Source organism: Pararge aegeria, chromosome 4 (assembly GCF_905163445.1).
Source record: "Pararge aegeria chromosome 4, ilParAegt1.1, whole genome shotgun sequence".
Lineage (NCBI taxonomy): Eukaryota > Metazoa > Arthropoda > Insecta > Lepidoptera > Nymphalidae > Pararge > Pararge aegeria.
In genome coordinates this window covers 11006739-11033994 of record NC_053183.1, presented here as the reverse complement: position 1 = coordinate 11033994, position 27256 = coordinate 11006739, and the positions used below count along the sequence as shown (strand labels likewise).

General features: G+C 33.5%; 1 protein-coding gene across 2 annotated transcripts in view; it reads right to left on the bottom strand.

Moving 5' to 3' along the window:
- LOC120637611 (multiple C2 and transmembrane domain-containing protein-like) overlaps positions 1–27256 on the bottom strand; it is a 59581-nt gene that overhangs the window by 2400 nt on the left and 29925 nt on the right. For both annotated transcript variants that reach the window (XM_039909493.1, XM_039909494.1), the window contains exons 2-12: positions 18315–18447; positions 12574–12707; positions 10070–10213; positions 7979–8168; positions 6571–6764; positions 6030–6249; positions 5562–5707; positions 4654–4793; positions 4424–4494; positions 898–1001; positions 316–425 (exon numbers count right to left, since the gene is read on the bottom strand). In XM_039909493.1, the coding sequence (XP_039765427.1) occupies positions 316–425; positions 898–1001; positions 4424–4494; positions 4654–4793; positions 5562–5707; positions 6030–6249; positions 6571–6764; positions 7979–8168; positions 10070–10213; positions 12574–12707; positions 18315–18447 (1586 nt within the window). The remainder of the gene's footprint in view (positions 1–315; positions 426–897; positions 1002–4423; positions 4495–4653; positions 4794–5561; positions 5708–6029; positions 6250–6570; positions 6765–7978; positions 8169–10069; positions 10214–12573; positions 12708–18314; positions 18448–27256) is intronic.

Below are 27256 nucleotides of genomic sequence, written 5' to 3'. Positions count from 1 at the left end.
TATTTGTTGCAAATAAAGACTGTTTGCTTTTATTTTTATTTGTTTTCTTTATTATTAAGTATTATTAGTAATTAATATATATTTTATTAAAATCTTATTTTATATCGTAATTAAAATAACTTTCCAAAATAAAAATTCACGATGTAAGAGATAAGAGCAAATAGACTTTCATTTCATCGATTTGAGAAGTTGAGGATGTTTTCCTGAAAGTTTCCAAATCTCCAACCATTCAATTCAAGTTGGATTTAAGAAAATACAATACTCATATAAAAATTTAAAAAATTCTGGTATTAAAACCATCCTTAAGTTACTTACCAAGAGCCATAAATAAATAGTTGACTGGTATAAGGTAGAGAGCTATCGATAGGGCAATCAGAGTTATGATAACCAAGTAGCTCAAGTATGGAACGCTGAAGTTCACCAAGCTGAAACAAAATTTGTAAGCATCAACAAAAAGCGCAGACTGCGTTAGGGTTTTTGATATACTCTTAGAAAAAGCTGCAGGCGAACTTGGAAGGAGGTTACCGCAGTAGGAAATTCAAAAAAAGAAAAAAAAAACTCGGAAGAAACTCCTGTTATAATATAAACAAATAACAAAGTGATTAGTTTTTTTATGGTAATCATTGACGGGCTAGGCAGATGTTAAGGCCATAGTCTACCATGCTCGCCAAGTACGGATTCGTAGACTTCACACGTCTTGGAGAACATTATGGAGAATTCGCAGGCATACAGGTTTCCTTGCGATGTTCTCTTTCACCGGTAAAGCAAGTAGTATTTAACATCTTAAAAAATAAATTCAGACTAAAAGAACATAACATTAGAATTAATAAATTTTTGTTGGATTTCGATTAAGTATGTGTTTAGAGTAAGTTTCAAGGTAAAATGATTTCGACTTACTTCTTTATCCTTTCAAGAAGCGAAACTAAATAGTCGATAGCATTCTTGATTGTTAAAGTGAGATCTTGTAGTTCACTGATCCGTGTTTTGATCGTCTTGTCGTCCTTTAATAAAAACAATAATTATATTATTAATTTATACATTAACTCGCGTCATCTCCGATGTAAGCCGAGACATGAGTCTGTACTAAAATTATAAAGAGGAAAGATTTTTTGTTGGTTTGTTTTTAAATCCGAATGTACTGGACTGATTTTTACCACTTCTTCGCCAAAAGAAAGGTAAACTACTACGAAGCAACATAGGCTATAATATATTTTCAAATAAATTGGAGATCCTTACGAAAATTGCAATAAAGTAAAACTATTGATGATACATAAAAAGTATGTATTACATAATTAAATTACTCATTATTACCTACAAAAAAGTCCGCGAGGGACTACTTTTGTGTTCTAAAATTGTATTAAATCGCCGGTAGAAATAAATGTGGCATACAGTAATGCAGTACATCGCAGGACCAGGACCAGGACCAATTCTTAAAATAGTTTTATAAACTAAAAATCAAATATTTCTTTACTCGAATAGGCACATAGATGGCACTTTTGATAGGTACAATACATGTAAAAATTAAATTGAAGTAAGTTGATGGCGATTACTAAATTTTCAACTTAAAACTAAAGCTACGAGGGTTCCAAGCTCACCCTGGTCTAAGACGAAGCTCACAACAGACTGAACCACGGTTGTTTTTTTTTATCGCCATCTCACATTGTCATTTAAAACTTTTTAAGAAGCAACCCGGTTAGAGTAATAATTTACACCCAAGCTTTTTTCGTTGATGTAGTCCTTAATACTATAATAGGACTTTTCTATAAGCTTACGTTTAATCCAAACTTTAAAGTTTTTAAGAGACATCTCCAATATTTAAACTGGTAGTCTATTATAAAATTTGTATTTTTGCCTCTAATGTTCAAATTACTGCAGTCACATTTCTTTTAAATGTAGATATATATTTGTGAACATACAGTAAATTTTAATGTATATTGTCTCAGACTGACATCATCATAACATCTTTAAATTTATCTCCCATAGTCAAGGGTATTTAATTGGAACGCGAGTTTTAGGAAATCTAAGAGCTACACCAAAACAAATCAGTAGTCTTTAGAGATACAATTAATTGAAAAAGTCCTTTTTAAAAACTACACTAGATTTCCAAAATAAGAACTTCAAAATATCTGTAGACCTAACTTCACCTTAATTTAATGGAACACATCTCCCAAAAAAAACTTTATTGATTGGGGAACAACGATAGCATGGAAATATACAATAGACAGTAGTCTATCCTGGGAAAGCAGGCATTCAGCAATACGCATTGTTATCTAAATTGTACCTGAAAGATTTTTAATGAACCTAAACATACGGGGACGCCTAAATATACCTAGTCCCCAGGACTTAATGCGCTTAGAACCACTTATTAGGTTTTTCTTTATTCGCTATTCTACACAATAATATACTTCGGCTTTTAATTGGGCTACCAAAAGCAATAAAAAAGCAAATATAACTCATAGTTTCAGAGATTAACCGCAAACGCAAAAAAAAACAAACTCTTCTGCTTTATTATTTACGCCGCAAGTTCACTAAATTCCTTAAACATGATTCAAATCCGTATACGTTAATTTAATTTATCTTTGTTCTTGTCTATTAAACTGCAATAACCAGTAAGTTAGTTGTGTTTAAACAGTTATTTTATTAATAACTAAATTTGTTTCTTTGAAATATTCAATGTTAGGATTTGTTTAGTAAGCATAATCAAGTCTTAATAACACATTAATTACCTAGTTCGTCGTACCCACGATGTTCGGCTAATGCTAGGCTGAGGTCATTCAGTACATTTTTATTTATTATGAACAAATGTAAAAGGAACCTCACAGAACTCTAATGGTTAGTACTTTTTTCGTATATGATAAATCATAACGGCATTATAATTGATTTAAAAGTGTCTTTTGATAACACCTGCTGACCTTAATTTTAATATCAGGCGTATTTGGAAATACTCATTGTTATTTGCAGAACTTTACTAGTCTTCGCTTCATTACTACTTAAATTTTTTGAAGATTTCTCAGCCACAGCGGCTGTGAAAGACAGGTTCTGTGTTCGATTCTAGGCGAGGGTGAGTCGTACGATTCCTAACTACCCAAACCAGTGAAGCCATATCGCCATATTGTTTTCCGGTACGATGTCACACCAACACCTGATTAGAGATTTTCGTTGCGCAAACTTGTAAGCTCTTATTTCTATTGAATTGATATAGAATATAAATGTTTATATGTTATTTGCAATTTGTATGAGTGACGCCTGAAACAGATGAATTTTTAATTGAGATTATTCACAGACCCAGGTCTCATAAAATTAATATTTGCCTCCTCCTACGTAATTCATTATAATGGAACATGGACAAATTATGACTCATCCGGTGAAACCAACGGAACAAGAGCATAGGGCGTATTTAGATGGCTCGTTTAGAGTCATATATGCCAGCGGCGTCCGCCAAAGCTGACCCTCCAATTTTAATAAAATAGTAAAGAGAATACGGTGATGATGGTGAACTGACAGAAAAAAATTTTTTCGCCTTCACAAAACTTTCATCCTTAATTATTGTTTTAAACATAAGTACCTGCATTACGATATGTCAAGAAGAAAAAAGTCATCATGTTGAATGATCTGCGATATTTCCGTGCCTTTTAAAAGCGCCAGCAAAAAATTATAACCGGTTTATAAAATAGTTTAAGCTGGTAATTAATATGATATGGACTGTGATTTATTAAAGATATAGAATTATAAGCAACACATTTTTTATTCATTCATTCACTGGCACATTTTGTATTTATAAAATGGTATTTATAGAATTGAAGGAAGATGTCCGTTTATTGTTTTAAATGGTACTGGATCTTTAGAAATTGTGAATATGGAAACATATGTGTATACTCAGTTCAAGTTTGAGTTATTTTATAACTAGCTAGGTAGGTTTTGGCTATGACGGAAATAATTAAGTAAGTAAATATCAAGGATTTGCTTAATCAAAATAAGCGGATAAAAAAATTACTTATTCCTAAAATAATAAGACGTCTTTTCGTATGTCTCATAATGTATATAAAAACTATAGTTTTATAAGCATAATACGAATGTAAAAGTAAATCGATTGAATCTTTAAGTACGTGCTGTTTATTTCTATCCAGGTTTTTTTCTGTAAATTAAAAAACAAACGATTTATTTTGCTCTAGAATGAATCCTATCCTCCCTAATATATAATTGGATAAATATGATCTCTACAGAAAATTTCGCCACGATCTAAGCTATGAAAGAAGTAGGTAACATAATATTTATAAAACCCCCGGAAACGTAACCCTTAGTGGATTTCCGGTAAATTTTAAAACAAACATTTGTTTTTCAGACTTTAAATCTATGCCCATCTCCGCTTGTTGGGATATTTTTTTTTTTTCTATCTTTGTAGGTAAAGTAGTTATAATATTACCTTAGTTTCCGGTTCTTCCTCTTGATATTCTTCGTCAGCTATTTGGTATAACGGGACGGGAACATTATTGTCTGAAATTAAATTAAGGTTTTTTAATTTTGCCAATAAAATTTCACGGTGTCAAGCTTCCTTATTAAAATAGCATTAAGGTTCATAACTTAACGTTATATATTCCGTCATATAAACATAATTTTGAATGACTCACAGTTTCCGAAAGCAAGGGCACTTACTTCTTTGTGTAAGCCAGTAGTGGGCAAAAGGCAAGGTTAACAAAATAGGCGTCATCCACATTCTGAAGAAGTACCAAAATATCAGCCATCCGAGTAATGCGCAGATTGATTTTTCTTGATTTTCCCATTCAAAAACACGCCTAAAAAAACACTCGTAAATTGATAATCTAATCAAAACACATACAATTTGAAAATCACAAAAAAGGAACTGCTAAAAATTACATTACTCAAAATAATGTAAGGTATTTTGTATCATGATTAATTTTTTCTACTTAGATATCCGCTTTTATCTCTATTAATGTAAAATAAATCGTTGCGAGTAATAAAATTTACGAGTTCCTATAAAATAAACATCGTTATTTCATAACGTACCTATAATTACGAAGTCCATTTATGTTCTTGACTATGATTATTCGATTACAAAAGTACAAACGTTTGAACAGTGATTATTAAAATATTGAAATGAGATTATTAAAATATTTTAAATATGTCATTATTTAAAACAAGTTTAATTTAATTATTGATTTTAGTTTGAAACGCAAAATATTTTTGAAGAAAGTGACCTCAGAAGTCTTATTTGAAAAAGAGTTCAACGAAGTCAGAGTGCTTATTTTTAGTAACCTTCAGATTGAAAATAAATGAATTATAAATTGTCAAAATTTAAAATGAATCAGCTTCCATTTGCCAAATCACCCAAACTCCGATTTAGTCGATTTAATATACTCCATTTCACTTTAAAATTGTTTAAAACCAAACGATTAATTCTATTTACTTGGCTTCATTGTTAATCTAACACAATAATTATTATGTAAGTTCAATAATCTTTGTGAAATATAGAACGGTACATATAAATATTCATAAATACGTTGTATGACTTACTAACAATAGAATAATGAATTTCAACTTACTTCAAGTGTTCATTTCCAATTTGGAAAACTTTGAATATGTTTTTGACAAATATTAAATTACTATAAATAAGAGGTATGTCAAATTTAGCTGGCTTTTGAATGTATTTTGTTTCTTTCGGACTTAATACGCGCATTGACGCCTTAACCTGTAAAAACAAAATATATCTTTAAAGAGAACTTTATGCATATTTACCTATGATAAAGTTTTCACTATACCTATGATTATTATGCTTTCCATCAGGCATGATTTTTATCAAGTGCAGACTTATCATCCATGAGAAAACTTTAAGTTAGGTTTAGTAACTGTTTAGATGGAACAGTTTTAACCTAACGTTTAAAAATCAAACGAAATGTGTAGTTGGATGGTAGTTTGATACAGGACTGTCAATTGCAAAAAAGACGTAACTACTCAAACTGCATTTGCATATTACAAGTCATTAAAAAAAACTGTTTTAAAAGTAGCCTTACCGGATTCCAAACAAGTGACATTTCCAGAAGTATCCTCGGACAGTTTCCTCTGGCACTGTTTTTTTTCGATCTGTCTTTGAGTGCATACCAACGTTTTTCATTGTTCTTTATCCTTAACAAAGGTATCGAAACTTTTCCTATTGTTTCGCCTTTCATTGACTGTATTATTGATTCATCGTATAACGTGATGTCTAACGCTGATGTGATGTCATTTACAGAACTGAAATATAATTCAAAGTAATTATCATGCCTAACCTGCTGTTATATTCACACAAAGGACTTCACATAAACATAACTTAATAAACAACTGGGTACCAGCTCTATATAATTATTTGATCCTAATAATTGTGAAAGATTTTACCAAGTTTTGACAATTATAAAAAATACAAATAAATAAAAAACAGGTTGCAGTTTGTACAACAAAAATAAAGACAAACGGAATTAAAGATCGTGTAACTTCAAAATACGTGTATCTGCATATTTGTTTTTTTTACGTGTAGTATCAAAAAAGGTTAGCTGTTAAATAGTTGGAATTACTCACAAGTTGAAGTTCTTATTCCAATTATGTTCCGAGTTTCCTCGAACAGTATGGGTTTGGATCCTTGAGTTGTCCAATTCTAGCACGCAGTAGGCGTTGACATTACCACTAATATTTAGCGCGGTCAGCCCTTTAGCGCCATGTACAGTGATGGTTAACTGGCCAACTTCTCCCCAATTGTCAAATCGGTACCATTGCTGGAAAATTTTGATGAAAATAAGTTTTTGACTATGACTATGACTGTCCTCTTGGATATTACTAGTGTGTTATTTCGTTACGTACCAAAATTCGAAAAGATATAGCTTTATTTAGATAAAGGCAATGTCAGCATTTTACGAATGCCACAAGTCAAAATGAATTTGATGAATATGAATTCGTCATGATTCCACGCATAATATAACATATGTTCAATGTTACAAAAATGGACAACTATAGATCGGTCTTATGTTTCATGACAATCAATCATGCAAAAACCTTCTCACCTAAGATAAGCTGGATTTTTGCAATTATACTGAAAATTAAAAGTACCTGGTTGTTGAAAATATTCCATTCATCCGTTTATCATATGATGTACCTACTTAATAAAAATTTCAATAAAAATACGCGAGTATGACCTTATGACCTTATGGGTGGTCGTTGCTAGAAAAGATTTAAGCCTTGGCCAACCGAGTCGATGTTATTTTAACCAAACGTAGACAATATTGTGTCTGTATTTTAAATAAATAATAATAAAAAGAACGTTTCAAGACTACGTAAACACTAGAGATGACTTTGTTTTTCAATCACAACTTGTTAATTTATTATGAGGAGGTAGGTACGTGCGTCATTTCAACTTAACGTATGATCTTAAGTTAAGATACTTCAATCACATGGTATATTTTTATGTTGACCTTTAATCTTAGCGAGAAACAATGTGTTTTTAAGCATAGGAACACATAAGAAATAAAGATTCACTTAATTGAGATTGACAATGTACAACTACATGTTTGTAGTAAACTCCAAACCACATTGCACCCACGGAAAGTTGTAAAAGATCGGATTACAGAACTCAAATATAAATAGACTTAAGTATATAAAGGAGATAGGTCTATTGGGAGGCTTAAGGAGGTTACCACCCGACCGAGAAAGACGTGCCTCTAAGCGCTTTAGTGCTCCGGTACGATGTCGAGTAGATACTCTGACTATCAATACTCTGATCTCCGGTCCATGTCGGACCGACACCTCTAACTGTGGATATTTGACAGAGAAAGGGCATCAGCGTGCTCTGTGCTACTACTACCATCTACTGTGCAACACCAGCAACCCGTATGCTCAGCGTGATGATTATGGGCAAACCCTCCCGTCGGAAGAGGTTTTTAGTCCAGCAGTGGACTGATATAGACAATTGATAATTATAATGCTGTATACTCACAAACTTTTCTTCCGTAGGTGGTTCATGATGTGTACCATTTGCAGTGAGTGTGAGCACGTTGTCGGCGACCATGCACCTCTCCGATCCACTAAGAGTGATCAGCAGATGAACTGAACCGAAACCGCATTCCAACTCTTGCCATAGATCGTGCGTCTTTTCCTTCTCGAGCTGAGACAGGTCGATAATGCACCTGAAAACAAGTCTTAGTTTCTTACTAATAATTTAAATGTGTGGATGAATGAATGAAACGGATTGACGTATAGTTTTTGGGCCTAGGAGTATCTTTTTGCGCCATTTATATATCATCATAGAGCTCCGAGAGACTAGCAATTTCTTTTTTGGCAGGAATATGAATCGTAATGTAGATGAAATAAAGATCGTTACGGGCGATGATTGTAATTATTTGAATGATGTAGCTAATATAAATATCAATACGATTCATTATAAATCAGTAATATTCAGTTCGACTGTGGTACCTACTCGTAGGTAACACAGGTTGGGATTCCTGCTATCCGGCCAGTGTGATCGAATTCATTCAAGCAACTATTCGCCTAACCTTCTGCATAAACAATTACAAAGATTTAAAATCATATTTATTATGTTATGAATTAAGGTTTGTGGTCTATATTCTGTGGGTAATTACTATAATATTTCTGAACACACCATTATTCAAACTCTTTTTATTCCCATAATAACAACGTCTCATAAGCTAGTAGAACATAGAGCCTTAAAATTTGATTAAAACCGTAATAATATAAAGCCTGTTTGACTTAATTACATGGAAATAAAATAACGTCACTACTGAAGAAAAAATAACAAACATATCCTCTTGAGATAACTAGCTGATGTCCGTATCCGCACCATTTATGATAATTAAGACAAGATATGCGTAAGTAATACTCACATACTTGTTTATGGTAATACCATATGTACGTCATTGTCACGAAATATCGTATTTCTGATGACATTAATTATGACTTCAGAGACCCTTAAATGGCACCATTATAATAACTTACGTTTAATCTAAGCATAATCATTTCAAACTACACGTGGAAACAATATACGTACCTAATGTAGAGATAGGTACCTATCTACGACGTTTTCCGGAAATTTATGACAAAGAATGGATTGGTTGAGTGCTCGACGTGTTTGAAGACAGACCATTGGAAAACCCTTCATTTTTTACTATAAATTAGCTCTTGACTGTAATTTCACCTAGTCTAAGATCTTGCGAGCTAACAGGTTACTATTTCTATGAAACTTATACTCAATCAGTATAAACACATCACTTGGCGGCTCTCCTCTTTCGGTAAAGTAGCCACGGCCAGACCAGAACTGGAACACAGAACTGGAAGCTTCCTAACATACCAAACTAGATGAAATTCAGAAATAGAAAATTTTCAAAATGTACCTTTAACTCAGCGTCTCTTAGCTTATAATTCAAGATTTCTGATTGGTTGCCCGCACACGTCAACATTATTGACAATACTCTGCATATTGTAAATATTATTGCCTGTTTAGAAAATTGCAGTGTTGGTAAAAAAATATTGTCTGTATCTGTATCGTCAATAATATTGACTGTGTACGGGCAGCCTACAGCGCAAGCGGCTAATTTAACTTATAGAAATTTCGAAATAATATTCTTGGAGCATTCTAAAGGTGTAGGTACGAATTATTAGTGTAAGAATACATTTCTTTTTGTTGTATACCACAAGAGAAGAAAGTTTGTATGAAAGCTTGTCTTTAAGTTATTTTCATGTAACTTGTTATTTGGGCATTTGATAAAAATAAGAAACACGTGTTTCACACTTTTTAAAAATTCCACTCCAAAATGTAGAAAATAATGCATGTCATTTGTAAATTATTTTGACTTTCATTTGCTTTGCCAGCAGTTATCTTAATGGAGATGGGCACTGCAGACGGAGTAGCTGGCACCCTCTAGTATATTATAATAAGGTAATATAATGTAAAGGTCAGAAAAATATGATCTTTGCTAAATATATAAGTAATACTTAGTATAATAATGCAAATGTTAACATAACAATATTTACATTTGCATTATTTACAATATTTTTAAATCTTTTAGCTTACCTTCCCATAAAATTTTTCTGCTTCGTTTTGTGCCATACGTTGACCTCTAGAGAGTTGTCATCGTAAAGATATAAATTAAACCTCTCACGCCATATCGGTTTTGTCTTGTGAACCTGTTTTGATTTGTGGGATTCTCCACCTAACCTTAAAAATTAAACACAAGGAATAAATAAATATCGGTGTTTGCCTTTATGTTTTAAGAATAATAGGGTTTTCTATAGATAATGCCTATGGCGGTCTTATCGCTAAAGCGATGTCTTCCAGACAACCTTTGACGTTAGGAAAGACAAAAGCGTATGAGTTTAATAGAAGAACTTAGTTTTTTTCATGGCCTTAGCAGGTGTAGGTAATGCAAGCTAGAAATCATTATGACGGGGGCATTTCGGTTAATCCGTTATCACTCAAAACACCGGCAGGGTGAGTATGCATATTTCGAAAGGCTCGCGACTCGCGATCACTGCTGTCAAAGCTCACCTTTCCATACAATATTTATACAAAATATAAACGACCTTAGTTCTTCTATTAAACTCATACGCTTTCGTCTTTCTTAACGTCAAAGGTTGTCTGGAAGACATCCGCTTTAGCGATAATACCACCTTTGCAAGCGCCAGTTTCTATTCTGTATTATATGTGTTTACTTTCTATTATATGTGTTTACTTTGTAGAAAATGTGTGTGTACAATAAAGTATTCAAACAAACAAACGCTCAATTGTTGTCTGCTGCTGTGTTGACTGGTTTCAAACGTCACTTTGGTATAATTATTGTACGGAAAAGTGACGTTTGACTGCAGTGATCGCGAGCTTTACGCTAGTCGCAAGCGTGTCGAGGGATACGAATTCACCCTGGAGAACATGTTAATGAAGGCAGTCTGGCTAATATGAAAAGTAGAAGAAGTCTTCTGCCAAAGACAACTTGTAATCAAAATATTTGTATTTGTACCATATACAAACCGTACTGTCATACATATATACTCGTACGTGTTAACGTTGTGGTCCTAAATAAATATTACTATAGTATAGTATATATAATATAATATCATCATCATATCATCCCATTTTCGGCCCACTACAAGGCAGGGTCTCCTCCAGCAATGAACTGGGTTTAAGCCGTTGTTTTTATTATATTAAATAGGTATATTATGTAGACAAGGTAATCAAGCGTTGATGATGGTAAATTTAATATTTTTGCTAGCTAGTTTGTCAAAAACAACTGTGAACTGATGATATAGCTTTATTTTCTTAATTTGTAACAAATTAATTTAAATTATGATCTGTTGATGAGGCTTGTCATAAGTTAATTAATATAAAAATCACATCCGCATATTTATTTATTTCCAACTTTAATTGCTTTAGAGCTGTTCTTTTTATACAAAAAAATAGTCAGTCGTCTCTTTACTCTATCTATTTGGTTACAATAGCGCGAGTTTTTTTTTGCCTCAGAGACGGCGAGTTCAAAACCCGAGGAGCCTCGCACCTATAAAAAGTATGCACGTAATTATTAAGTATTTACAATTTATCATGAGGTAAAAAAAGCTTCATTGCAATGCTGAATTGTATGTATTCAGTCACGGAAAAATACGAATTATTTTTAAAAATATTAAGTTTAAAAGCGATTTTTTTAATTCGGTGAGGTTCTTTCTTTGAGAGTTTATATTAGCAAAGAACATTTTAAAGCTTTTAATTTGACACAACCGTACAAAATTTTTGCTGTGCTAGATAGATCTCATTCTACGCTACTGTAATAATTTGTCCACATATTGTATAGTCATGGATACAATTTACTACTTAAACGAATTAAAATATATATATATATATATATATATATATATTTATATTTATATAGTGGGATCAACTATAGTGGGATATTCCAGGTCGAAAAAAATAATCAATCAAGAAATGGCGCAGATAACAGTAGGTACACATATTTTATCGTTTACCTAAATACAAAATGCGTCGGATTGACAATCTTTGCTCTTTTACAAGCGTTTTTTTAACTTGCAATGTTTGCAACTAAGCGGCGAAAGCGCATTGGATAGGAGTTCTACTTCACTTTCAGGGGCCGAGTTCGAATCCCAGCACGTAACTCTAACTTTTCCAAGTTATTTGTCTTTTAAGTAATTAAAATATCACTTGCTTCAACGGTGAAAGAAAACATCCTGAGGAAAACTGCCTGAGAGTTCAACATTATGTTCAAAAAGGTGTGTGGAGTCCACCAATCCACACTGGGCCAGCGTAGTGAACCCCCCTCATTGTGCCTTAACCCCTTCTCATTGTGCAATGGGTTGATGTGATGCTACTATGTTAGTTGTTTACGAGCTAATCTGTTAGGGGTATGGGAGTAATGTTAAACCCATTATCCATTATGTCTCGTAGATACTGATTAGGGGAATCGGTATTATAAAGAGCTTGTTTGAAAGTATTTTTTAAATTCATTTTACTTTAGAGTAAGCTGTCTTCCTTGGAAGGGAATATCTTAGGAAGTTGAATATACGATAAACGCTTACTTGAATTTGCAATATAGACCACTAGATCCATTTCCCGGGGCGTCTGGCAAATCTTTGGCTTCAATCAAAACAATGTTCACTATTGACGTCAATGATTTCTTGGCAACTTCAAACTTTCTATTCTTCAGAAGATACTGTAACAAAACAAAATAAAGAAACACAAGAATAATAGTGCTCCTAAAGTGTTGATCTTAATCTGCGTCATAGATATGGCAGTAAGTATGACATGCCGAGCTCATGTGGCAACCGTGGTGAGCGAAAATCGCTATAAGATCTAAAGATGTCAACCATTCTCAAAATTTACTCTATAGACAGGGACAGAAATAAAAAGTACCAAAAACTCTCAAATTGTAATTCCTATTATTAAAACTACGTACGTACCTATTATTGTTCTACGACGATTCAAAATTCTAGTTTAATTGATTTAATACTTGTTCTACCATCTATATAAATATATTTAAGTCGTTGGTTACTACTCTGTAATGAAACATCGCAACAGCGCGCGAACTGCGACTCTGTTGTGCGAAAACGCTTCGTTGTCGAATCACATGTATTTGGTTTCACAGTGTAATGTCACTATACAGAAATAACACGTTTTTTTTTTGTTATGAGATAAATTAATACTGAATTTTAAAACGTCGTAAAACAAAAGCTGTCAGTTTTAATGATGGGAACTATAGGAGCTTTCTCGCATTTTTATTTAACCCTGTATACCAGTACGTTTTAAATAGTATGGTACTTTGTATGTATACCAGTACATTGTTTTTTTTGGGAAATTATAGCACTGCATTTAGAAAAGTGAATTTAATTTAGCTTGGAGATTGAGATAAAGGCGTTCGATAAAATTCGTTAAAAAGCAATATAAATGGCAACATTTTAAGACGATAGTTGGGATTGCAATGGACGCATCGTTAAATAAAAACTTCAAGGAAAATAACAATCATTTTTTGCATCGGTATCAAAAATACCATCAAGAACACCTATAGGTAACTCATTTTCAAATTAATATTATGAGCTTAGCGTACCGTGGTAATCAGATTATATAAATTGTAGGCAGCGACTGTGATTTTGGAGGTTGTTAAGTCATCTGATTTATTCCATCATCAATTGTTCACATAACATATTTATATCCGGCAAGACTACGGTTAAACTTAGTAGTTCTTATCATCGTTCTACTATAAAACCAAACTCAACTCGTTAAACAGTTAGCATTGATTTCGAAATGTAACTAGTGTAAGTATCTTTTAGACTTACTTTAAGACGGTCATAACGTAGTATATTTATATAATATTATATATTTATATACCTATTATATAAATATAGTATATTTATATATTTTTATAAATTTTTATGTATTTTTAGGTAGGGTACACGCACTTTTAAATATGTCATACATATTAATATATTTTATATATTTTTATGTATTCTTATTATATTATTTTAGGTCATGTAATGTGTTGTTGTAATGATTTTAAGTTACTCCGGATGACGTCTGAACGAACGATTTTAACTGAATAATGAAGGAATACCTATTATTGTGTACCCATAATACCTGTATTTATATCATACTTGTCTGAATATTTCTAGACAAAAAATCTTTAAGTAGGCAAGGCAGGTCGACTGCCTGCGGTTGGTCTACAAACTATATTCATGTTTTGTGCTGTTTTTTTGTTAAATCAGCAGTCTCAACCATATCCTGATAATTTTAGATCGCACTATTACTACTTCTGTGTTTATACAATTAGCAACCATGAGAACGAATTGTTTGTCTTTTCATTTAACAAGACAACGATCGAATGGTGACCAATAGCTATTTCGCATTAATATAGTAATAAGGTACACTTTTTGTGTAAGTGCTTTTTGCGTAAGTAAGTAATCACTTTATATATTTCTTTACTGTTTTCATTGTCAACCAAATAGGTACTAATAATTTTCATCGATATAACTTGAAAAACGGCAGACTTCATACAAACTTTAATATACCTGTAAGAAGGGTGAAAAGCAATAAAGCCTTCAATATATAGCCTTCTTTCATAAATAAACTAACGCAAAAATAATTTTGTAATTCGAATAAGTATTTCTCCAAATAATTTCTTATGTTAGTATAGATAAGACTTGTAAGTTGACTGTGGTTATTTTTATTTAAATCTAAAAACGTCTTCATAATTCTATCTCTAAATGATCAGTACCAAATAATATAAAAGCTACTGTTTTTTATACACGAAGGCAAGCTAGCAAGTGTACGTATAGACTGATTACATTTCGATCGATAGCCCTGATTTAATTCTTATTTATTACTTTCCTATCCACGGGGTTTTTGCGAAAGGTCATTTGCTAGGTTTAATTTCCGGCTGGGGCAAATTAAGAAGCGATGTTAAAATTTCCTCGTTTAGATTTATTTCACATCTGAGAAACTTTGAACTTTGCTAATTAGGATTTTACGCTAGACTGCGAATCCGCTTAGTAGTAAGTGACGGTTTGGTTTAACATAAAAGCCTGCTTTCATAAAAAGGGTATGGCAGTTTCATATATTTCCGTTTTGATTAGAGTATGGATATACAGAGATAAAATAAAGAATGCTTAAATTTGTTGCGGAAAAGTTGGAGGCGTGAACCAGATCAGTCCAGAGACGATTTATATATTTTTTAACTCCATAGCTGGCCTCAGCAGGGCTAGCAAGGGCCGGCGATAAAAATTATATCCCCCGATTATATCCCCTGATATAATTAAACCTTTTTTTGTCTACCTGCTATAGCACAGGAACATGGAATAGTAGGAGTGTACCCCCTTTTATTATTGCACAATTATTATTTGGATATTATTTCCAATTTTGCGCTATTGCTCTGAGAATTGATAAAGTTGTGGGAGAAGATACATTTTTATCCTTTGCCCGGGGATTTAATTGTCTCCTGCCCATGCTAGCTCTCTTGACGGGTATGGAACACATCCAGGTTTTGGAAAATTGATTCTGCTTATTCCAAGATCTTTCCACAGGTGTAGATTACAAAACCTAGTCGACTTATTTAGTCGAAGAAGTCATGTACTTACAGTGAGAATAGCTGCAAAATCTTCGTGCATATCAGTACCAAAAGTGGAATCACACATTTTTAATAGCACTAAGACACACTATATTGAGCACTTTACTCCACTTCCTTCATCAATGCGTATAAACAACTTAATGAGGTTCGTGCACGGCGGCGCGGCGGTTGTAATTATCAAATGTATTTCCGTAAAAACCGATGAATAACTTAATGATTTTTATATAGCTTTATTTGTGGCCCTTAGTATACCATGTAACCTTTGAAAACATCTCACAATGATTTGACACGGCCAGAACTGAGTGCCTACTAGAGGAAAACACTGAGTGTAATAGCTCACTTGCCAATGAAATATGATTTTTCGTGGTTTGTTTCTACCGGTTCCGCAATTAACAACAAATCGCTAATATCGAATGCGTATGAGACAATGTGTTAGACACACATTGACCGGAGCACAACACCACAAGGTTTGAGTCTATGTTTAAACTAAAACGCTTTTAATAATGTGTATGCAAAAAAAACCAGATCAGACCATATTTTATCACCCAAAACTGCGAAGGTAGACCGGTCGTTCGCGAATGATTAGGTGAATAACTTATAAATATCCACAAGTATCAAATGGGAGGCGATAAGAATTTTAAACCTACCTATATTATTAATATTTTATTCTTCTGATACAAAAGGTCAGATAATTTTATACAATGAATAAGTAAATAATAAATATCCAGCATAGATATCGAATTAAATCTCAATAACTTTAACATTGCAATATTAAGATTTTACTATTGTATTTTTCACCATAATAGGTATTTATTTGTGCATATTTCGCCAAAAAACCGCTGATCCAATCGAGATGAAACTTTCGTACTTTAGCAGCTTATCATAAGTTGTAGGTGAATTATCAAATTTTTCAATTTTGATAGAGCAGTCGCAGGTTCAAATCCAGTCGGTTCCGAAAATTTTTATATACATTTTAAATTAAAAAAAAATATCACTTGTAGACGAATTTAGGTGAAGAAAAACATCGCTAGAAAACGTGCATGCCTGTTACTTAGTAAGTAAGTAATTGTAGAGTGCGTTAGTGATTTTAAGCATCATTTATTAACTTTGTTAGCGGAAATTTCCTCGCTGTAATTCAATGTCAACATTTTTTATTTTGCTCTTTTATAGTCTCAAAAAAGTTTGTTCGCATGCCAGAGCACTTATCTAAGGCATGCCATTACTATGGTGTATAGTTACATAGATACAATTAGGTAGATACTGCTCTCGTCTTTAGCGTTTGCTGCCAACTTCACTCTGAGAGCTTTTCGAGCTTTTTCCTATTATAATGTTAAGGATTACTTGAACGATAAAAAAGTTTTGGTGTGAATTGCTCTAGCTTCATAGCTTAATATAAATAAACTGTGAGATGGTGATAACCAAAAAAATAACCCGGCTAAGTTTGTTGTGGGCTCTTCTGAGACCACGGCGCGTTTGGAACCCTCGTAGCTTTAGGTTTAAGTCGGTGTACGAAGTTATCACCATCCCCTTACAATTATGTAAACATACATGTATAAATGCTTCATAAGTGCCTGTGATAGGCCTACATGAATTAAGAAATTTAGAATTTGAACATTTGAATTTGAAATAGATAACAACAGTAAAGCTCGAGCATGCGAAAGCCGCGTGTCTCTTAGTCTGTGGTGATCTTCATTATGTATAATATCAGATAGTCGATGAAACTATTTGTGCGAAACTGGTCCTTTTGAAAATTTAAAACTCTCGTATGTGTGTCTATTTTATTTCTGAATTTATAACAAATAAAAGATCTGATGCGAAATTCAGTTATTACCACAATATGCCAAAATGGCTGATAACGTTTTGACTAAACTAGTATAAAAATACTCCAGTCTAAATAACAAAATCATACACCAACATATATTTTTGTCGATTACGCTAACATTAAACTTAAGTTCACTTTAAACTCATAAAATATTTAGTCTTTTACTAATATAACCCTTTCGCTTTTCCTTTTTCTCTTTTAAAATCTCGCCAAATAACCCCAAACGAACGATGTCGCTTCCCGCACCATCTTTTTTTTCCTCCTTCTTACTTTTTTTTTCCCGCGTCGCTATAGTCATCGGTCCTTCCAAATTTCGTGGCAGCACCGTCGTACCAAATATGAATACTCCAAATGTATGTCTTTTTTAATCGAAAGGAATCCTTTCGAGATCCAATGACTAAGGTCTTTTATAATTTTTAAATTCATTTTATTGATTTGCATATCATATATGACTTTCGCGAAAATTCAAGTAAACTTACACTAGGGAGTATTATTTAGGTCTTCGTATACAAAGGAGGTGGTGTTAGTCCAGTGGTTAGGACTTCAGCTTTCCCGGGGCCGAGTTCGAATCCCAGCACGAATTTCTTACTTTACTGAGTTATTTACTTTTTAAGAAATTTTAAAATCACTTGCTTCAACGGCGAAGGAAAATATCGTGAGGAGTCCTGAAATCTCCAGAATGTTCTAAAAGGCGTGTGAAGACTACAAACCCGCACCGGGCTAGCGTGGTGGACTACGACTTAAACCCTTTTCATTGTGGGAGGACCACCGTGCCCTGTAGTGGGTCTATAATTGGTTGATATGACGACGAAGAGGAAGATGTATCGAAGTACGGAAACAGTAGAAAACATTTGACCTGGTAAACAAAAAAAAAAGTTTACCTTTTGAACTTTCTTGCCGTGTTCCCTGAGTATATTCAGCCCACTGCCAATGCGATCCATGATTTCGTTGGGGACTGCAAGCGCTGTGGGCGACATCGGGTCCATAACCAGGCCTTCCGGAATCGGTATAGACCTGTTAATAAAATAAGTAAGTACAGTTATCGTTATCAGAGAAAATGAAACTGCCTTAGTTCGAGTTGTTCTTGCAATCGAGGGGCTCTGTATTAAGTTTCAATATGGAGAAATATAGAGAATTAAAACAAAAAATACGTTTTATTTCTTGTATGGGAAGCGATGCCGCTATAAATGACCCATTTTATATGAAACCCAAGTTACATAACATAAACATTCTGTAAAAATTTCAATTCTCTTCTCATTGTGGTTTAAAAAAATACAGTTAGCTAGCAGACCAACGGAAGGATGGACAGACGGACAGCCAGAGAGCAGGCGCATTGTAATATGGTCCCGTTGGCACTCTTCGGGTAAGGAACAACAAAAAAACAAAACCACATCGGGCCAATGCCCCCGGGTGGCCTTTAACGGTGAAAATTTTCCACAAACATGCCCTAAGCTTGATTCTCAATGACATACATGAGGTGACTCTGAAAAGGTGAAAACAAAAGAATACCCCCGCTATGATATATAATAACCAGAGTGCGTTTGGAACCCTTGAAGCTTTAACTTTAAGCTTACGAATGTCTTTAGCTATAGTTTTTCATAAATATAGTTTTCTTAATTAGAAATATTGATCGTACATAATATCAATATATATAATATAATATAAATATAAACATAGGCGTACGTTTATCGGCATTGAATCATTTTAGATTTAACTAAAACTAATTAAGTAAAATATGCATTTTACGCCTTCATGTATACATACATACCTTTCGTATGAAGTAAGAGTTCTCATTTTTCACGTCACAAGAATGTAATAAAAGCAAGTGTTATTTATTCAGGGTCATGCATGAACTTATAATGGCATGGCATATGCCGAGGTGTACACCTTTTCTGTCTGGTATTACAACCAGACGGTATAATTCTATCTTATTATAAGATGGTACTGTTTGTAACATATAGCCCCGCCCATTACCACTTCGCGACTTCGCGACTCGTCGAGCTATGTCGATTACTCTAGTTCTTCTACGAAAAAACTCTATTTTGTGTGCTAGCCTTGGAAAAGTTGAGGTAGGTGGTATAGGAAAGATTATTTTTATTTTATGTTTTATTCTTGTTACCTATGTAAATTTAATTCTTTACGCTATTATTTTGTGACAATTATTTTTTTCCGTGTTTAATTCAAAATTAATTTATTTCAAGTAGGCCTAGTATACTTTTAAAACGTCAAGTCTGTCTGTGTGAAGTGACTCTACCACCTTAATGCGAACCTTTGTTCAACAACAAATCGTAGCCACAGATAACCAATTAATAATCTTATCTGGCTAGTTGTTTAAGTAACAAAAACTGAAAAAAATGTTGGAAACACTTGGTGTTATGTAATTGCATTATAATGAACCTCTTTAGCTATATAAAATTACGAAATGATTTCTTAAAAGACCGAAGATATCTCGGAAGTCTAAAGACAAACTCAAGGTTCAATATTCAACATTATCATGCATCGAGTCGAGTGCCATGACCTCTAAACGGTTTACGGATACTGTCTCTCAAAAGTGGCCTTCCTCTCCGGTCAACGCTTTTTACTGTATTTAAGGGCACGTAAAAACCGATCGCCAATTCTTTTACTCTGTTAAAGAAAAACATTATTATTTGTAGATAATTACGAAATAAATCTTTAAAGGGCATATTTAACTGAAGGAGGATTATGCCTTTTACCTATTACCTAGAGCTAATTTGACCATAAGGCGGCGGATAGTTATCGAAGTAATTTTTTCGAGTTATCCCTCGAAAAAAAAAACATTTTCCAGGAAGGTTGACGTCAAAAACGTTTTAAAAAATGTCAAAATCCAAATAGAACCAATTTGGATCTCATTAAAAACATAAAATGTACAAAAAAGCATGTATCGCAAAATTTCTCTCAGACTAAACTCTCATGTAATTCTATGTCAGTAATTTTAGGCACATATTAAACAGCTTCGTCTCCTTATAAAAATAAGGGTATACAACGCTTGAATGATGTAAATCTGCACACGTCTTGTATTTTATCAAATAACTCGCAACGATATAGCTCGTGGAATACCGCCAAAGAGTTAATGAGAAATAAATGAGCTATTTTTGACCCTCACCATTTTAGCCTTGTACTTTTTTTAAATTGTGTTCTTATTGTTGTATATTGACTAAGATGGGGGTACAACAGCGTCAAAGGGGGGAATGACGAGCGTGGCGCTTGAAGGTTGTGGAAGAGTTGAGAATAGTTGAGACACAGTTCTTGATGACTTCAATGGAACGTAACCTAAAGTCGATCAACTTCTGAGCCGTCGACGGCAACTTTTCGTGATCTGAGTTTGTTGCACTAGGGATAAGTCCGTCCGCCCTCGTGACCCACAATGAGACCCACGTCTAGATGACTTTAGTTTTCGCTGGCGAACACGCTGTGCAAAGTGTCCTGATTCTTCATGGGATTTAATTTGATCGCGCGTAAAGGACGATCATAAAGTAATAAACAGCTTCTTTATAATTCGATTTATTGTATTTCATTGTAAATATAAATGCATGGTTTAATTTCTTTCTTTGTTAAATCTGCTGACTGTTGAGGGGAAGCTTCTTTTAATGTTATCCGAAGCTTTTTGCTATAAGATATTGATCAAAACAACTTTAATACGTCAAACAAATCAATGGGTGACGTCAATTAGGTACAGCATATGCTGTACGGTCGAATAGCAGTATTTTTTGCCACTTAATTATCAATTGTTATCGGGGAAATACCTGAAGCTTATTGACTTAGTTAAAATGTAGATATAAATAAAACTCATATACTTATATGTGCATTTTAACACTACATCCTATATCATTATTATCCTATGTCATATTATAACGAGGAACAGGATTATTGAATTGCTATAGGTGGTCATAAGGAAGAGGCATCTGTTACTATGACCTACCAAGCTGTTCCAGTGCTGGTTGATTTTTTTACATTGATGTACACAAATATTCACAATATATTTTCCCTTTGTCGATGAACAAAGACGTCTAAGTAGAGAGATACTCATTTCAATATACCACTTATGTCAGTAACTCAGTACCTTAAAATGATTGATAATATGTCCCCTATCCATCTCCAGGATGCAAATTACTGAAAATTTCACTAACATAAGTTAAACGGTCAAGCCATGCATATAGGTTACAAATGCTATTTATTTGAATCCCGCAAATAGCTTTTATCAGAACAATTTGCCGAAAATGTAAATCTTCGTCCATCTCAAGGATGCAAGCTTGCACATGTGTGCCTAATTTCATAGATCGATAAAACGGTTGAACCGAACATAGCTACAAACAAATAGACGCACTTTCACATTGTTAGTATAAGTATGGATTCCATCCTTACTAACATAAAAATATTTATATGCATACCTACATCGAATCCAAAAATAACACTAACACCTCATTCACAGGCATTGTAAAATAAATGATTATACCTAACAATTTAAATTGTTGAACTATGTCGCTATTAAACTGAGGGAAGTCGCTTAACCACACATCTGTTTGTTAAATTAGCGTTACATTAGTATCCAAATAATACTACTAAAATACTACTACTACTATTGTAATATATTAATCAAAAATTAATAAAAAAAGGTGTTATTTCTTGATCAAGCTCCTAAAAATATAGCTCATTCGATTCGGAATGCTGTCTAGAAAAATGTTACGAAAGTATATATGTTAGCAATTAAGGTAAAAAAAAATTTAGTTTTTGTTAATAAATCAAAAAATAGGAGATACAAGTTTATCCCAGTTTTAAATTTTGTTTGTTATAATTGTTTGAAATGTAGAAAACAATAATTTTGTTTTTTTTTGATCATTTAAAAAAATCAATACCAACTAATTTTTAAGAGTTAATTGATCAAGAATTAACACTTTTTTGTACTTGTTGACTAGCGTCATTGTCAATATTTATATAGTCAATAATACTGAATGTGGTCTGTGTGAGGGTAGCGGTATGACTGCGCAATCTACAAAAACTGATCTCAGTGACGCCGTGGATATTGTCTGGATCTGCGCAAATTGCTATTTTGCAACGGATTGACTATTTTCGAAGTAAACAAGTGAATTAAGTTTTTACATTATATGTTAACTCCATCATTAGTTGCGGTTAGGAGAATTACTTTTTGTTAAGATTCCATTTGATTGCGCCCTTGAAGCATACCGTTGCTTCCTACGAGAGCACGATAATATCTCAATTTATTTTCAAAGAGTTTTATTTTGCCTTGATATCTTTTATAGGCAAAAATGTAGTTGTATTCGTTTTTAGGGTTCCATAGTCTACAAGCCACGTCCGTCTGTTCTCTCATCTGTTGGTTTGTCCGTCCGCGACCTAAAAGTTGTAAGATTGCCACCAATTTGAATTTTTCACATAAATTTTGAGGTTATGTGGAAAAAGCTGTAAATACAAAAGTTTTAGATCTTTTTATTCCCTACAACTTTGCAATTTGACTTTTTTCGATAGGACTTTTAGTTTTGCCGGAAATCGAGAAAACCCGTTTTTACCCTTAAAAATTCACCCCCATCCCCTTCCTGACCTCAGATCGCCCGTAAATTATTTTTCCTTTCATTTTTATAATAATCCCCTCCTTTTCTAATGGGTTTCATCCTATTATTTTTTTTTTGGTTTTAAAAATTATCGACCCTGGTCTAATAGGGGTTTGGTTGGATAGGTTTTCAACAATATTGGTGTGTGTAATCTGCGGCGATTGGCTCTTCTCGTTGGTACTACAAGAACTATTATATGAAAGAAAAGAAATCAACAATGGATACATTTTCACATTATGACCATGGCATCATCATCATCATCATCCTTATCATGCAGGTTACGGGTCTCCTCTTAGAATGAGAAGAATTTAAGCCCTAAGGATTTTACTCGCAGATCTCTTAGACTTCATACGCCTATGAAAACATTATGGACAACTGTCAGCCATGCAGGTTCCCTAACGATGGTTTACTTCACCGTTCAAATTAAATTAATAGTTTGATTGCTCAAATTCGAACACACATAGCTCCGAAAAGTTAAGAGGTGCGGGCCGGGGATGTAACTAGGTCTGTCCAAACGGAGACTGAACTCTAACTATTAAACTATCACCATCATGTGAATGTAGCGAAATGTCATAGCCAAATATAATTTTTAATAAGGTAACAATTTTATGTGTTTACTGAGATGAAAATTTTTATTAATTTTACTTCATAGCTCCGTTAAATTTGAACCGATTTTAATAATTATTTTTTTATTTGAAAGTGTATACTATCAAGCATGTATTGTGTAATTTTAATGAAGATCGGATAAATATTGTCGGAGATAAAGGACATAACTATTCACAGATAACAGCGAGTCGCAAAGCATATGGGACAGCGATCGAATGCATGCGTACCATCCTACTTATATTATAAATGCGAAAATTTGTGAGTAAGGATGTATGGATGGATGGATGTATGTATGTATGGATGGATGGATTGACATGTATAAAGTAATCATTATTACCTACAAAAAAGTCCGGGAGGTTAAATGCCTAATTGTTAGGACACAAAAACCGCTTTTTGTTATAATTTGTCAATCAAAACACGGGTACAACCTTAAGATGGTGACGTTCCTATCAGATCCAAATAAATAATAATTTCTCTTTAAATTATTCAAATTGGACCTTTAATTTAGACGTTACTACGGGTATAGAAATGCCAAAAGATATTAAATCCGAAAATAACCGATTTGATGCAGACGAAGTTGCGCGGGGCAGCTAGTAATATATATACATATTCAAATAAATATAAATATTCTGTTTTTCCCAAATCCCGACTTGGACGTTTTTAAATCCTGGTGCAAAAAGCCTATGTTACTCGCCATTCTAGGCATTGCCGAAACTCTTAGATGGTAACTATTGGTGAACTGTTGATGTATGCCTAACAATCGCCTTAGACTAGGCGTTTCTTATTTAGTAAAAAATGGCATAAATACAAGAAGAAGAAACACTTTTTTGCACGTATAACATATATATACAGGAAAAGATACAGTAACAATACTTCAGTACACAATGTAGACATGCAAAGGTGGCCTTATTGCTGCAAGCAATCTCATACAGGCAACCTTTGTAGATAAGGATATATAGGATAGGGTACAAGACTAGATAGAAGATACTACTCAGATACAGCTTCAAACAAAAACTTGTATGAACTACAAATTGCTTTGTTGCTCGTTATTAACTATGTTATCAACAAAGTAGTTTTCCATATTAATGATGATAATGATTAAAGTGTCGTGATGGAATTTTTCTTGACTGCTAGGTCAGTACCTAAAAAAAACTCATAAAGGGTGCTCTCGGATTGTTAGCTGTAGTTAGATACCTCGATTTGTACTTTCAACCGTGTCACAAAGAATAGCAAGTTTTTTTATCGCTAACTAAGAATCTGGCCTCTAAACTAGTCAAGGGCAAAACAGGTTTCAATCGACGGAATATGGCTGACTAGTTCATCCACTCAGATTTACTGTGTATGTTTTTTTCCGGTGTTTTTGTAGGCATATACCTAACACGCTTTGTAAAGTAGTGTTCCTAAATAATCTTTGAGTTTACAACTTTTTAAATAATCATTATTTTTTGTTTTTGTTAGATATAAGTATGACCACTTTAAAAGCAAATGAAATAAGAAAAAAACATCGATATTTGTAGGAATTTTTACTTTTTCTATGTTTTTTCCTTTTACGCCATTGGTTGCCTGGAAGAAATCGCTATGCAGCGATAAGGCCACCAAATTGTACTCTCTTGATTTGTATTTATATCTTTGTAACTACTTTTTGTTTCTTTGGTGTACAATAAAAGTGTATTCATTCATTCATTCATTCAATATCTTTTCCCGCGGTAACAAGTTGGCTAGATTATTTGTAGCAAAGTTCTACCTGCCTGTTAAAGTCCCATCAGAATCAGTTCAACCTTATATATAATCCGCTTAGACAATTAGACAGTTATTTTAGTTTACTCTTATGATCAAATACCTAATCATAAGAGCTTAAAAGGAGCCAGTTACTTTAAAACAGGTACGGAAAGACACTGCTGTTTTATTTATTTGTGTATCTTTAGGAACCGGGTTATGCCTACTTCAAATCGATTTTTAAACAGGTACCCTGATATTTACCGGTTTCTGTAGAGTGGAAATTATAATTTGTATGCGTCATATATTTTGCTTATAATTTCGAGGTATCTATACGATTCTGAGAATTCTTTATTAAAAATAATTTAATATTCCAAGTTTTTGCTCATAAAGTAGACCGTAACATTAGGTATGGGAAATGCTGTCATTCTATTTATATGAGATTTTACTAACACTATGATTACTAACCGGTATTCCTCTTTAATGGAGACTTACATATTTTTCCATTTGCCTTAGAATTTTAGGGCCATGGAGTCGTTGCTCAAAAAAAGAGAAAGAGAGACATTACACCGCGATTTATTGCTTCATGTGGTGTCAGAAAGGCTGGTGGGCTGATTTTTGCGAAAGGAATCAGCCTGGCTGTTCACGGACATGTCAAGGACAGGAATGTTCTTTACTATATAGCCAGAAGCAATGCCACAGCCTTTGAGCTTATATTTTTAAGACCACCCAGCTTTGATCCATGTTCTTATTAAAGGTGTATCCCATATAAAATATATGAAAAACCGTCTGAGGTTTTTTTTATGCTTATTTATAGTCATCTGTTAAATGTTTTAAAATATTCTGACCTCTTGCTAGTATTATTTTAACTTTTTTTTAATCCTGTGGGAACTGTTAGTTTTTGCGGAGTAAAAAGTATCTTTTGTCCTTCTATAATATTCAAGTTGTCTCTATCATCGGTTTAGCAACAAAGCCGTATATTGTTAGTGACAAAGGCGGTTTTGCTGGGATAAAAATATCCTGTCGAGTTAATTGAGAGGATTTTATTATGTGTATATGTGTCAAATATCATTAAGGTTGGTAAACAAATAAACAAACACACAATAGAGACACGTTCGCAGTTTTAATGTAAGTATGGAAAACTTTTAATATATATTTTTTATTCCGCTACAAGTTAGCCCTTGACAGTCTAAGATGGTAGCGGGGAATCCCGTTAGCTAACCCGGTTTTTATACTTAACTGAAACCCCTAATCGGTTTCCACGCAACATCTAGCTAGAACGCTAAACGCTTAGCGGCACGTCTTTGTCGGTAGGGTGGGAACTATTTACCCATGAAAACAGACTAGCGAAAATTCTGAAGTAATAAATTCTTAGATTGCATCTGCCGGGAATCAAAAGCGGGACCTCCAACTTTTAACCACAGCGCTTACGGCTGTGCCAGGGATATCGTAAAAAATCAATCGTTCTAGGCGTAACTTTGCTTGCTTATCCGGAAGTTAGGCACACTCACTTTGTTTTTCACACTAGGGATACGTAAAATATGTTCTCAAATCGTGGGAAAACTTATTTTTCACGGACGTTATTTGGCAACGGACAGCTAACCTACTCTTAGTAAATAATTGATTAAAGCCCTCACTGTCACAAGAAAAAAATAATATTCTCCTCTTGCTTAACTAGAAAAAGTCGAAAAATCTTTCGGCTGTTCCTAAGTTAAGTTCATTTCCACACCAATATGCAGCCAGAGCAGGCCGATTTTAATCCGATTTTTCGCAATAGGTTTTTAAAGGCATCATCTAAGCAGGTTCTCATGTAATAATGTTCTTAAGATTATAAATGCCAGCAGCAGGCACCACGGAAGTTTATTTTAAGACACTAATAAATTAACATAAGTAGGAAGATATAAAAAAACGCGATG